Source organism: Sturnira hondurensis, unplaced genomic scaffold, assembly GCF_014824575.4.
Source record: "Sturnira hondurensis isolate 20B ecotype Veracruz unplaced genomic scaffold, ASM1482457v3 Scaffold0005252, whole genome shotgun sequence".
NCBI lineage: Eukaryota > Metazoa > Chordata > Mammalia > Chiroptera > Phyllostomidae > Sturnira > Sturnira hondurensis.
In genome coordinates this window covers 6,336,271-6,350,432 of record NW_028077883.1, presented here as the reverse complement: position 1 = coordinate 6,350,432, position 14,162 = coordinate 6,336,271, and the positions used below count along the sequence as shown (strand labels likewise).

The window sequence follows — 14,162 nt, the reverse complement described above, 5'->3', positions numbered from 1 at the left end:
TTAGCAGCAGGGACCTCTGATTCTTATGTTCTTAAACTGAGGGCATCGTAATTGCCTTTGCGATGACCTACATTGGCCACAAGAAGCTCTGCATCTCATGTTCCCCGTGCTTTGCTCCTCGATTTTGCTTTGTTTGATATGCAGGGAGAGGGAGTAGGTCAGAATCCCACCCCACCCCCACCCGTGGGGTTCAGTGCAGACACTGCAGTTAATGCCACTGTTTAAACCATTTCCCTACGTGTGTGTGAAGGCCCATTCACATACTCTAATGTGCACTTTCCAAACCCTTTATGGGGTGCTTTCTTGAGATTTCTTACACTCCTAGGGGCTGGTGAAAAATGTCTATTTTGGAATAGAACCAAAAATAATTAAGTAGAAAGTACTCTATAGCTGTCTAACATTGTGGCCCAACTACCTTTACAAAGTGAAGTGTGTTATTTGAAACATCACCACTTAATATAATTGTTTGAAAGTTCCCTTGGTGTTTGTGTTGTTTATTTTTAAAATATTGGCTCTGTGGCTGGTAATACCATATTAAATGACCAACATTGTCGGACATATTTATTGGTTGTAAGAAGACCTTTGCCCTTTGCAGAAATGTGCTGAGAATACGCCTTATTTCCCACCAGTGAAGGAAGTTCTTCACAAGAAAATCACAAAAAATGCAGGATGTTCTTAGGCGGCTTGCTCCTTAGCTGAAGTCCTGCTAAGGACTGGAAAAGGCGGGTCAAAGTTGGGGAGCTGGGGAGAAGAGGGTGACTTGGAAGTTTCCACGGCTGCTTTCATTGAACAATACAGCTATTGTTTGAACAGTGATTTTTCTGATTGTGCATTTCATTTTTGACAGCAGAAAAGTGTCAAAAACATAAATTAAATTGGCCCCCACTTCGGGAGTGTGTGCATAACTTTTCAGACGGCTTCTGGAATTAGGTTCACATTTTCCCTTGCCAAGTGTTTTGTCCGTTGTTGAAAATTATTGATCACCAGTATTTTATCAATAAGTGTGACTTCTATCAGTTCTATGGCTTCCCCTGAAACCAGAAAGATCTGACTGCGTGGGTCCCGTCTCCTCCACGGCAACCGTCAGCTGGAGCTGGACCGAGCTGCCTCCTCGGGGCAGCGGCTCTTCTGCAGCCTCTGCTTTGCTTCCTCAGGTGATTTTCATGGCACCTCTAGGACCTTGAATTTGACTCGCATTTGAACGGTCCTTTGTCGATGAGGGGCTCTGAACTCCATTCCACAGCCCCAGTCCCCATCCAGCCTCTTATTCCATCTGTATATCGCATCTGTGCACTTTTCTGCCCAGAAGTCCCACTGACACCAGAATTGTTTTTTGGTCATTTCCTCTATTGCCTTCTCTTGCCAACCTCACTACTATCCTCTTTGCCGTCTCCAGGGTGAATTGTTCCTCTCTCTTTCTCTCCAGCTTCCAACTTTGACCGCTACCAAGAGTTACTTCTCCCTGGTTGGCCATGCTCTCTCCAGCCCACGGACCCTGTGTTCTGACTATGCGTTCACCTCCCAGCGCGGGCGCAGTCGGTCCGGAGAGATGTTGGCACCGGCCTCACATCAGCTTGCCTTGTTTCTAGCTTCTGCTCTTATCTATTTTGTAGGCAGGGACAAGAGAAGGCTTAAACAAACTCCCCTTCTCTTTCATCACTTTTCCTTTGAAAAAGTTGCTCGTATTTTTCGTCAGTCGTTATCCCAAATGGAATCCATGTTTCTCTTTCCACAAGGCTTCCCCAGTTGCCTCCACATATCCATTCTTTCCAACTCAACTTGCTGTTTCTTGACTCAAGTTCATCCATGTCTCTTGTCCTCAGCCTAGTGTGGGTCTCCTTGGGTTAGTGTGATTACATGTGATAATGAGTGTGAAGGGCCTGGCACTCGGTAATCAATAAGCATTTCAGAGAACACCCCCAGCCAGGCCACATGCCCTCAGCATTGAGTCGTGCACTCCTTGAAGGACAAATGCGGTTTTCCTCATCTTTGTGCTCCGGTGCCTTGTAGAGTGCCTCGCACAGATACTAAACATTCGCACATATTTGCTGAAAAATGAAGACAGAATGTGTCCAGGAATGGCAGAGATGTCAAAGATTGCTTGTGATTATTGTTGCGATGTCACTAATCTTGGCCGTCACGACGTGAGCAGCACACTGGTCAACTGTGTGTATTTGTCTCAGGGTTGCTGCAGGTGTCTGATCGCCTTCTGAAGACTGTGGCGAGAAGTGCGAGGGTTTTTCATTATTTTTTATTCTTTGGTTCTTTTTTGCCTTCTATTGCTCTGTCATCTACTTAGGGATACATGATATATTCATCACAGTTGCATACAAATGATATTCAGAGGAACACTCATGACATTTGTAAATTTTTTTAAACTTTATTTTAGGAATTTGGGTCATAAGAGATTCTTCATTTCTCGGTCTTGCCATTTTCTTAGTTTCCCGTTGGGGACACAAAAAGACAAATATGATCATTGGAGATTGCTGAGCGTTTTCTCCAAACTCAGTTTATTTGAAGGTTTTTCCAGCAGCAAGTACAGCAAAAGGAATGGAGTCAGTAATATTCTAGTAACTCCGTGTAGTGTCAGACGGGTGCGAGACTTACCAGGATGACCACTCGGTGACTTAGGTGTTGTCTAGTCACTGGGGTGGACACTTGAAACTAGTATGGCAATGTATGTCAGCTGTTACTGAAAATAAAAAGCGATAGAATAAATAAATGAATAAATGTTTCTGTCTCCATCCCCATCCCCATCCCCATCCCCATGAATATTGAAATTAGGTGTCATTCAGATGAATTTTCCCAAGAATTTGCCTTGGGGTTTATCTCCCACTTGATGGGTTCACCAACAGTCCTCGCTTCGAAAAGAAAAAGTGCCGGGATAAGCAATACTGCATTCAGGATGCAGATGTAAGCTTTGTAGAAAGAGGGTTGTGCCGGAGATGAAATTAATTGTGACAGTTCAGGGCAGTTTCACAGACAGAGAGGATTAACATGTTAGGCCTTCAGTAGCCGTCTTCCCTGATGCAAATAATGTGAGGCGGAATGAAATCTCCGAGTGCCTGGGCTCCTCGTGCGGGGGAAATTCTACTGAGCCCACAGCGAGGGGAGCAGGGTGTGCCTCCCGGGTTTCCAACAGCCTGCTTTCCTTCCTCAGTGTGGGTGTGGACTGACCCACTACCATCTCAGTGGGAAGTCACCATCATGGTTCTTTTCATTTCTTACTTATCTTTTGTTTATTTCAGACACTTTGACAGAAAATGTGTTGCTTATCCTGAAGTTGCTATTATTATTCATCTGACCAGAATGGACTATAACGTTGTATTTCTTCGTATACTTGCATATACGTAAAGGGGGCAGATGTTACGTAGAGTGGGACCAGATCTAACTTAACTGGTTTGATTCTTTGGCAGAGGCTAAGTAAGGGAACCTGTGATTGCCCCCAAAGCTGCATTTTCTTTGGACTGATTTTTGCAAGGATAATATAGAATACTTATTTTATACATTCACATTTTTTTCTTTCCCCCCAAGGAAACCAACATGTCTGACAAAAGTGACCTAAAAGCTGAGCTGGAGCGCAAAAAACAGCGCTTAGCACAGATAAGGGAAGAGAAGAAACGGAAGGAAGAGGAGAGGAAAAAAAAAGAGGTAAATATCGAGTGGCGGTGGGAAAGGAAAATCACTTGGTTCTGGGGGGCCAGTCACATTGATACAAAGAACGCCCTCAAGAATCCTTTTAGAATCCTCAATGTGCAGTGTACAAATAGCCCACATCTTGTACACGAAACAGATGCTGAAGATATTTTTGAATAGTTTTCCAGGAAGAAAACTTTGTATACGGTAACATGCTTGTGTGTATGGAAACCAGAGCTGCTTCCTTACTTACGACTTTTTCTTTGAGGAAAAAAATGGAATGTATGTGGATGGTGCACAATCCAAGTAAGTGTTGTTTCGTGCCGTAAGGCTTGGGAGACCACAGTAACGCATTATAACAATTATTCGCCGACCAAGGAAAGTATAATTGCAGTTGCGTAGTAGCCTTGTGGCATCTTGCGTCTCTCCATTCCATTCCACTGTGATCGATGCCAAGGTTTACCTGTCCTTGACTCCCTGCGTTCTGTTTCTCCTTTGGAGATCTTCGCTGGGACATACGCAGTCTCTGAGTGAAGTGGAGGTGACAATTGACAGGGAATGGCTATTCATTTACATGCAAAGCCAAAAAAAAAAAGCATTAAGTGATTATACTTCCTTTCTTTCAAATGTCAACACTTACTGTAGTTTTAAAGCACCTGTTATCCGTTGCTAATAACCGGTTTCCTTTGAAACTGACATTCTAATATCCAACTTGAATTTCACAGAATTACCGCAAAATGCGGCGTGATATGGGAAATCTGGTTCCGAATTATGCTGTCTGCTTCATCCTTGTTATGTTAGGTTGATTGAAACAGGCCACCCTTCCTGTCTCTGCAGCAAGCAGGCTTGCCTGTCGGGGATTTGGCCCCTTACACAGCAGCCAAGCCCTAGGGGTGGGGGCCGCAGGTGGTGGGAGTGGGGATCACCTTCCTGGTAGGCGTTCCTGGGCCTCTCCTGAGTTCTGGAGTTAAAGTCACATACTCTCAGTTTCCTCATTTCTAAACTGGGAGGCTGGGTTAAGTCCGTGATACCCTGACCCTGCGGCATGGAATCCCCTCGTAATACAAACTCATAGTCTCCCATCTCGAAGTTTTTAATTCAGAAGATCCAAATAGGGCCAGATTTGGGGATTCGCTGAACTACAATGCCTTTAAAGTCGGCCCTGGCTGTAAATCCTGTCCCTCCACAACTCATCCCCCTCCAAAAGCGCTTTCTCCATTCAGTCTAAGCGCCTTTGGTGGGCGGTGAAGCCTGGGTTTGTCTGAGCAGCCCGTGCTGTCCTACGAGACAGTGAACTCCGAGGTTATGCACACAGGCTTCTCAGTGGAGGTGGCTGGGGAGCCTGGCCCTGCCCCTCACAGCATGGCCCTGACCTGGTGTGGGACCTTTCTGAAGCTGCCTCCCTCTGTAACACGGAGAAAAAAGTGGAGCCTTTCTCACGTGTTCTGTGGCGACCCTGGAGATAGATCAGGTAGAGCAGCGAAGGGCGGATCGGTTGCTCTGCTCCTGAGATCAGCTGCCGGAGTGGCGGGTACAGCGCCCTTGTCTCAGGATCGCTGTGGGTGAGGCCACTTTCTGCAAGTGCCCCATTATGGGAAGGGCCTTAAAATTCAAGGCCTCTCGTTTCCTGGGATTATAGCATTTTGCTGCTGGAAGAAACCTGGAAATGATCAATTCTGATTCCTCTTTTTCAAATGCTCTTCGATTCCAGAGACCCAAGCCTTCTGGGTAGCTGCCCTTTATCTCTAGTCTCAGGAAGCCCCCCACTCCCTCCAGCCAGTGTCCAGAGTAGAATTATGGGTCATTCTTTCACCACCCCGTCCCCGACTGACAGTGATCATCCTGTCTCAGACAGGCCCAGCACTTTCTGTTCTGCTTCTCTCTGTTGTCCTCCACTTAACCATTAACTACATGTGTCTGGATTCTCATCGCAAATGCCACTTCCTCCAGAAAGCCTTCCCTGATGCCTTTCTGCATCCAGGACTAAGTCCTGCACCCCACCCTCGACCTTATCAAACCGTGGAGCACAGAGCATTAATTAGATTTGCCTCCTCACTTCTCTTTCTCTTCTAATAACGTGAAAGTCTGACGTCTAGGGCAGATTCTGCCACTGCAGTAGGCCTTCAGTTAAGGGTTCTACAGGGGTGGGCAAAAGTAGGCTTACAGTTGAAAGTACGTGAAACAGAGTTTATGCTTCTATTATCATTTATTAATGATTGCACTATATATTTGTCTTATGATGGCATGAGTGAATGTATAAATACATAAACTAGTCAGGGCAGACCTGAGTGCCGACTGCTGACATCCTTTCCATGTGTCTGGGGTTATTTCCTGCAAGTTTCCTGGGAAGCGTGTGGTCCTGAGTCTGTGAGGTGTTCTAGTTAGCTGCTCACCCTTGTTAACTCCTGAAGATTTCCTAGTTTTTATATTGTTTATAGAGAGTTAGAAATAGCCTTAAACTTATAGGTTTGATTTTTAACTTTATTTGGGGTTATACTGTAAACAAAACAAATTTAGAATAAGAGGGAAACAAAATGATCATTGATGCTAAACTGGGTACCTCTTTCTGCCACGACTGAAAAGTAGTGTGAATTAGGACCACCCAGGCTGACCGTCTCCCCAGAATCCAGAAAACTGTGTACATGTATAAAATTACCGCCCTCTGCTCCTTTGGATGTCAACTGCTTTCTTGGTTGTGGTATTATGAATGAAATCTGATTTTAAAGTAAATATAGTGGCCACCATTTAAGACACAGACCCAATTTCATGAAAAATTGGCTTTACTGCCGTGAGGTGTGCTCCATGGGGCCACCCAGAAGTTGCGCCCTGTCCTTGGCCTTCAGCCGAATTGCTGCAAGGTAGGATGGACAGAGGCTTCCCATCCTGCGTTCACTAGTTCTTCCGACAGCCACGGAGCCGTCTGCGGAAAAGTAACTGATAAGTCGCAGCTGACAATTTTTCTTTGTTTGATTATTCTCTCTGGGTCTCAGCTGTAATTACCCTTCACAAACAGAAATATCATTCGCTGGGGAAGACAACTTTTCGTATTTCTTTGTAATTTAAGATTTTATCATTTATTTATTTTCAGAGAGAGGGGAAGGGAGGGAGGAGGAACATCAGTGTGTGGTTGCCTTTTGCGTGTTACCCACTGGGGACCCACTTGGAGACCTGTCCAGCAACCCAGCCATGTGCCCTGACTGGGAATGGAACCAGAGACCCTTTGGTTTGCAGGCTGGCATTCAGTTCACTGAGCCACACTAGCCAGGGCCAACTTTGCGTATTTTTAATTACTAGTACTGCAAAGCCACTCTTTATTGAGTCATTAAAATATATTAGGTTTCTTTAGTATTTACATGGAAAAAATTGAAAGTTTCATGATTAAGGTACTTGGTGTAATTGTCTTGGATGAATAACATTTTGTTTAGTTTAGGGTGCTAACTGGTAACAGATAAGATCTGCCTTTATTTTTAATAATCCTGAGAAACCTAATTTTACATTTTTCATGGTCAATTTTGAGTGTTGATAGCTTTCCTAAGCTTCTGTTACATCTAGATGGACATTTGTCCTTATTAATAAATGTCATTATATTCTCTGTTTCTTTAAGAACTGAAAAAGGGCCTGGCTGTTGTAGCTCAGTGGATTGAGTGCGGGCTTGCGAACCACACAATCAAGGTTTGATTCCCAGTCAGGGCACATGCCTGGGTTGCAGGCCAGTTTCCAGCAGGGGACTCACAGGAGGCAACCATACATTGATATTTCTCTCCCTTTCTCCTTCCTTTCCCCTCTAAAGTTAAATAAATAAAATATTTTTTAAAAGAATTGAAAAAAGTGGAAGGCAGGGACTGAGTCATGGAGGACCTTGTGTTGTGGGAGTGACATTCTGAGGGTGCAATTCAGGTGTGCTTTTCTTGCACAGTGTATGGTTATGCATCTCGACATGTGAGTTACCCTCTAGTATGTTTCTTGAATGCTTAGTGATTAACTTTAGAATAAATTTTAAAAAACATATTCTGTGTCTTTCTGCATAGGACTAATGTGACAGAAAGTTACAGATAATATGCCCTAAGTTTATTCGAAAGGAAAATATTAGGTCTTTTTCTGTTTGCTCTATGTAAGCTGCACTAGAGCTTCTTAGTTTTATTCCTGCTGGCACTGTGCTGTCCTTCAGTAAGTTTTTGTTGAAAGAATGAGGGAAGGTTAAAGTTTTTTTTTAATCTTAGAATATAGGAATGTCTTTGTTACAAGCAGAGGGTCACTGCAGGTCCAGATTACTCATAAGAGTGGTGTTGTGAAGGGTTGTCTGAATGGTCCACCATTGGTGAATATTGGCTTGATTGATATAGCCTAAGATTCTATAGCTATAGCATAAAGTTCCCTGAAGGCAGAGATATTCATTCATTTATTCATTCAACATATTTTTTATTGAGCATCTACTATGCGCCAGGCCCCGATCTAGATGGTGAACAAAAGAAACATGTATCTGCTCTCAGTAAAGCTGATGGTCCATCTATGGCTTAACTCTTCACTGTAAACCTGTTATATGATTCCTCGTCGGCTTCAGGAGGTGAATTTTGCTTATCTTCATTTTTTTTCATTTGTATTTCATAGCTGCTATGGTAATTCCCTTTCTTTCACGTCCCCTGTTTTCCTCCCATCCTTCTTTTGACTTTGTGCTATGTGAATGTTGCGATGGACCCTCACTCTTAATGGTCCTCCTTCTCATGTTAGCTCTACCTTTGCCTCTGTCGTACACACACCTTTTGGAACTTGTTTCAGTAGTTTAAATGTCAACATCAGAACCGATAGAGATTGCACTGTAATTTCAGAATCCTGAGCTACGTGAGACTGCCTAAAATCCTCTTGTAGTCTCATTAGCCCTCATAGAGCCCCGGAGTGGCAGTTTCCCCCTAGTGACAGATAGACTTCAACAGTATGAGTGCGTCTGAAGCCCCAGGCAAAGAGGAACAGAAGTGCTAAGCTCAGCACTCTCTGCAAAGATGCCTTTTGCTTGTAATCAGTGTGTCGGTTATTGTCTGGGAGTAAGTCAAAAGTGCATGAGCTCTTTCTTCTTTAGATGCTAGGATGCAAATTATGCTTTCCTGCTTTGCAATGCTTTTTGGGCTCCCGGAGGAGGTAATGTTCCTGTTAGGGTGTGTGCCTTGCCCCTGGGGAGGAAGGTGCGCCTGATAACTGGATGAGTGGTTTTTGACTAACTTTATGACGGCTTCACTTCTCTAAACTCACAAAGCTTTGTGGCGAGGTAGCTGCACATCAAGTACAACATCACGTTTCAGACGTGGGGCAAATGCCTTGTCTTAGGAAGGAACTGTGTCATGAAACAGAAAATAAGACCTGAATGTTTAATTCCCCCAGACTCCCACCACTGGCCCCTTAAACCTGTGTTTTGACTTGTCACTGCCCTGTGAAACCCAGGCCAGATGTAGGGTCTGAGCATCAAAAGCTCCCACAAGATGTGAATTTTAGACAGAATTTGGGAAAGGAAGTCCTCCCAAGTGACTTTGTGTTCTATATTTTTCTACACAATCATTTTCTCTTTTGAGTTACCATATATAATGGAAGCCTATGAAAGTCAGAAGTAACAACATGACGTACATTAATATTGTTTACATGCCATAAGAACATTTTAGCCTAGTTTATTTTATTTTATTTTATTTTTTCTGATTTATTTCAAACAATGATGAACTTAGATTGCTGGTGCAAATAGTGTATTTTACAGGGACAGATTTTCATAGCTGATTTTACTTTTTAGCTAGACCCCCAAAATTCCTTGTTTGCCCAATCTTAAACATAGGGGGTGAATATGAGTATTACAAATACACAGTCATTAAGAACTGATGGTATGTTTTCCCAAAAGGTCAAGGGGGTCTAAAAAAAAGGACAGAATTAAAAAAAATTAATTTGCTTTGATGGTTTCTTCCAAAACCAGTGAGAGAAACTTTTATCACCATGTGATAGAGACAGGAAAAAAGCCTTCAACTAAAAGAAAGCACTGGGTTAGTAATTATGAAATGGCGCAGTTACAGTCTTTTTTCATCCTTTGTACACATGATTATATCTATTTAGGGCTTTTGCCTGGTCTTCGCTGCCATGCACTTGCTGTTGTCAGCTTCAGCTAGGAAAAGCACACGTGTAGTTCTGTTATTAACTCTACTTGCTGGATTCTGATTTGCAAAGGCTGATCTGCAGCAGAAGAAAGAACCTGTGCAGGACGACTCGGACCTGGACCGCAAACGCCGGGAGACGGAGGCGTTGCTGCAGAGCATCGGGATATCGCCGGAGCCCCCTCTAGGTACTTAAAGTGCTCTGTGGTGCTGTTGCCTTAAATCTGACTTGCATGGGATATACCATGTCCAGTGTTTACTATTCTTTTACGTCGTTTTTATTTTTATTTTTTAAGAAATTCCATGGCTTATGGTTCAGGCACATTTATTTTTGGAATTGAGGGGGCTGGAAGGAAATGGGAGGACCAGTTTAACTATTAGCAGTTTGGGGCTTATTCACTGAATATGTGGTCAACTGTCTCTACTCTGTTGCTATTAGATTATGTTATAGCTCTTAAATGAGTTGCCACATGGTAAATATAAGAAGTCTTGGAATTTGTTTCTTAAGTTGTTCATTTCCATTGCTGGATTCCAACCTCTCTCTGCCAACCTAAATACGGTGAACCTGGTTAGGAATTTCATAACCACCATGGTCATAGGCCATGATGGAAATAAAATGCTCAGTGGGAAATATGAAGGAAAACTTAAAATGGTGACAGATTAGCAGCTAATTAACAAGTTTAAATTTATTCAACTCTATTGTATATCTTGCTTTTATGGCTAATTGGCATTTTCACTATAATACCTCTCCTCCGACTCATTCATTCTAGCTAATTGTCCATAATCTCATTTTATCACTTGAGTTTGGATATTGAACAATTTGATTTATTTGTGTAGAAGATAATCTGTACATATTCTGTTTATTCTGTTACTTAACTATGTATTTCTCATGTGATAAGTTATTTTATTTTTCTTTATTCATTTGCTTTCCTTACATTTCAGAGTAATCTCAGGGTGTCTGTAAAACTATGTAATATTCATTATAATTTAAAAAAAAACTTTTGAAACAATGCATTAAAATAAATACAAAATTAGGTCTCTTTTATGAAATGGATTTGTTGCCCTTTAATTCTATTATTAGCTTTTATATTAAAATAACTTTTCACTGATTTCTATAGTTACTTAAACTAAGAACAAAAATTATCCCAGGTATAATAAAATAACAAGTACTTATGTCAATGTAAATAAGAAGAGCAATATACAATAAGCCCACAGGTTAAGTATTGCTAAATATAATTTAACATGAACAAACTAAAATAGAACACCATGAAAAGCATTTTATGCTCAACCTCCATTTGTGGTAAAATCATGTCTGACAGTGATTATAAGAAGGCCCAATAAGATGTTGATTATTTTGTTTAGTTCCTTATGGTATGGAAGATACAACCTGTAGGATATTCACCTGATGGACCTTCTTCGAGGAGGTTGACAAACATTTTTGGACTTAATTGACACGTGATATAAATCAGACACTTTGTAACCAATTATATTTTCCCCTCAAAATAGCTTTGGAAATTCTATTGCAATGTGAAGGAACACTGGTTAAGTCCAATAGTAAGTAGTACATCCTGTTCTTTCCTACCCTACGTAAAGCCAGCAATTAACCTTTAAGAACAAAACAGTTAAGTATCCCTAACCCATGACCAAATTCTGAACTATTCTTGCACCCCTCCCAGCCAGCCTTGGCCTGGGTGGGCCCCATTTTGAGTTTTCGTCCATCTCTCTGACTTACCCTCTGACTCACTGCACAGGATAATCAGTGAATTAAATGTGAGACCACATGAAAATTCCTAGTTTCTCGACAGATCTGCCATTGTGTTATAGGATTTGGACAAAATGGTTAGGCCTTTTACTCTATTAAATAAATAAAAGGAAATTGCCCATGATTGAAACCAAATAGGAATCTACACTCATGTCTTGAGGTTTCGGCCCATCTGGCCACTTTGGCGTGTTGAGCTGAGAACCCGCTGAATTCGTCTGGCCTGGAGCCGTCCTGACTATATTTGCTGCCGCTTCTCTCTGAAGGGCATTTGGCTCCTATCTGAAGGGTAGAAAAATGCATTTGCATTTTCTTCAGCTTTTTTCTTTCATTATCCTTGCTCTCAGATTTTCAGCTTGCACTGACCTTGACCTCTGAACTTGTGTCTGCTCTCTGCAGGATGGCAGGTTGCTCTGTGCACCTGGCAGGGCACAGGAAGATGCGTTCAGAGCACAGTAAACAGTTCAGTGGGATGCAACTATTAATTAAATGTAAAAATAAAGCATCCTGGCATTTTTCTTTGTTTTGAAAGAGAGTTTTAAATTACTAGGTTCAGAACCTACCCTTTCTCTGTCACTTAGTCTCCCTTAGCAAATGCAGTTTAAAATCCGTGGACCAGGGATTTCCCTCCAAATGCACACGTACGACAGATTTTTTTCTGACCCTTCTTGACCATCTAAATAATCCAGAATCACTTACTATATAACCTTGGAAGGTTTTATAGACACTCTATTTTATTTTTAATAGGTCACATCTATACTAACAAAATAAAGTGGAGAATTAGAATAATCCGGATAGTTCATGCTAGAGAAATCTTTGACTGGAATTATCCTGATAACTATTTTGATTCTCCATTTTAGTTCGTTAAGGTGGACATGGCCTTAGAATCCCTAAGTTAATTCTGTCTAAATTCATTTCAAATTTTCATTTTCAAAATATACAAAATTCACTTGACTTTCTTCCTTTTCTTTTCTTTCCTTTTTTTTTTTTTCTGTATCCCATCTCAATCTCTCCTGGCCATACAATCACTTTCATTTGGGCCCGTTTGTTTTGATTTGTCTGACACTGCTCTTCCCCAGTGCAGCCGCTGCATTTTTTAACATGGGATACCTGTTATTTTCATTATTTAGTCCCAACCCCTATGTCTCCCTCCTCGAAATCAGTGAGCACTCCCAGTGAAGCTGGAAGCCAAGACTCAGGCGACCTGGGACCATTGACAAGGTAAGAATTGTGCCATTACAAAGGCCATGGTTGGATGTCAGTAGTACAAAAAAATAAAAAAGAAAGACCTAAAAACCATATTGCTTCATTGTGCACAATAGAATATGCATTCATCTGCGTGTATACTCTGTCATTTTAGTTTAACTTTATGGTGGCTAGGTATTTTGGTGGTATACCAATGACTTTGGATACTAGAAATTATAAACTTATCTATAATTCTTCCTTGAGTGGACTGATTAACACTTTGTTTAACAAATACAAATATTCTATCAGCTTGGGCCTAAAATAAACCAGGCAAGGACCAAGGACAAATGGAATATATATTGGGTTCTTATTTTCCTGTTTTGGTGTTGGTTTCCACGGGAATCCTTCCAAGCAGGATACTGAGACATTCTCACTCTGAAATTAGTTTTTTCAGGCATCTTTTTGTCTTCTGACTAGCATTGACAATTTGAGGACTCCGTGCCCAAAGGGTTTCTGTTGTCATTACTAATGGTACTAGTAATAACATCATCAAGGTTGACTAGTTTGTGCTGTGAGTCAGCTGCCAAATTTTTATTACACTCCGGCTACACAAAGATGACATAAGTTTTGAAAGTAAATATAGCCGTTCTCTACTTTGATCCCTGAAAGGATATCCAAAGGGTAAAAATGTGAAGAGGAGAAAAAGAAGGCCCATTGAAATACGTGGAGTCACGCTAACTTTCTGAATGCAGGTGCCTTCACCAGGGTGCCACATGCAGGGACCCACAGGTAGGCGATCCCCGTGAGCAGGGCCTGAAGCCTGTGGCACCTGGTTAGCAAGCACCTTGTTTATCAAGGCCAGATGGCCTCCTCCCAGCTCAGGCTGGATAAGCTTCTGTGGGAACATGGACCAAGTTTTTCTACCTCCTTCCATTTCTCATAAGACACTAACAATTCAAGTGTTCATGCAGTAATCTCTTAAATGATAAAGGGCAATGACTTTGTTAGAAGTGGTTTGGAGCCTGATCTGGCCTGGAGGTTGGCAATTTATGACCTCTGTTTTCCACTCCTAATTTTAAAAAAATCATAACATACTTTAATAAGTTTCAAATAAGAGAAGAAACAATCGTCTGCAGCACTGTAGTTCCAACAAATCGGCCTTTGTCTTTATCTGCCTTTCGATCCTCTCTACCAGCAAGTATTCCTTGCTACTGTATGTGTTATTGGGGAGAGGTGTAGAATTTTGCGTTTTTCTTTTTTCTCTGAACACATTACCATAAGTAGCATCTTCTGAAAGTGTGTTGCTTCCATATAGGCTGAGTGGTTTTTGGTAGAGAAAAATATGAGAATGAGAATAGTTTTGGATCAGCCTGACCTATAGGTTTTGCTTTTCTTTCTGAAATCTACATGCAAGGCTGGAATTATCCAACCCATATCTGCCTGTTAGTGCATTTCAGACC

General features: G+C 41.8%; 1 protein-coding gene across 8 annotated transcripts in view; it reads left to right on the top strand.

The window, feature by feature from the left end:
- DYNC1I1 (dynein cytoplasmic 1 intermediate chain 1) overlaps positions 1–14,162 on the top strand; it is a 294,039-nt gene that overhangs the window by 27,058 nt on the left and 252,819 nt on the right. For 3 of the 8 annotated variants that reach the window (XM_037046446.1, XM_037046445.1, XM_037046444.1), the window contains exons 2-4: positions 3,535–3,651; positions 9,832–9,946; positions 12,597–12,738. In XM_037046446.1, coding sequence (XP_036902341.1) covers positions 3,544–3,651; positions 9,832–9,946; positions 12,597–12,738 — 365 coding nt within the window. In that variant the 5' untranslated portion in view covers positions 3,535–3,543. Of the gene's footprint in view, positions 1–3,036; positions 3,211–3,534; positions 3,652–9,831; positions 9,947–12,596; positions 12,739–14,162 lie in introns of those variants that run through there. The other 5 variants (XM_037046443.1, XM_037046441.1, XM_037046440.1 and 2 more) reach the window with 4 other exon arrangements.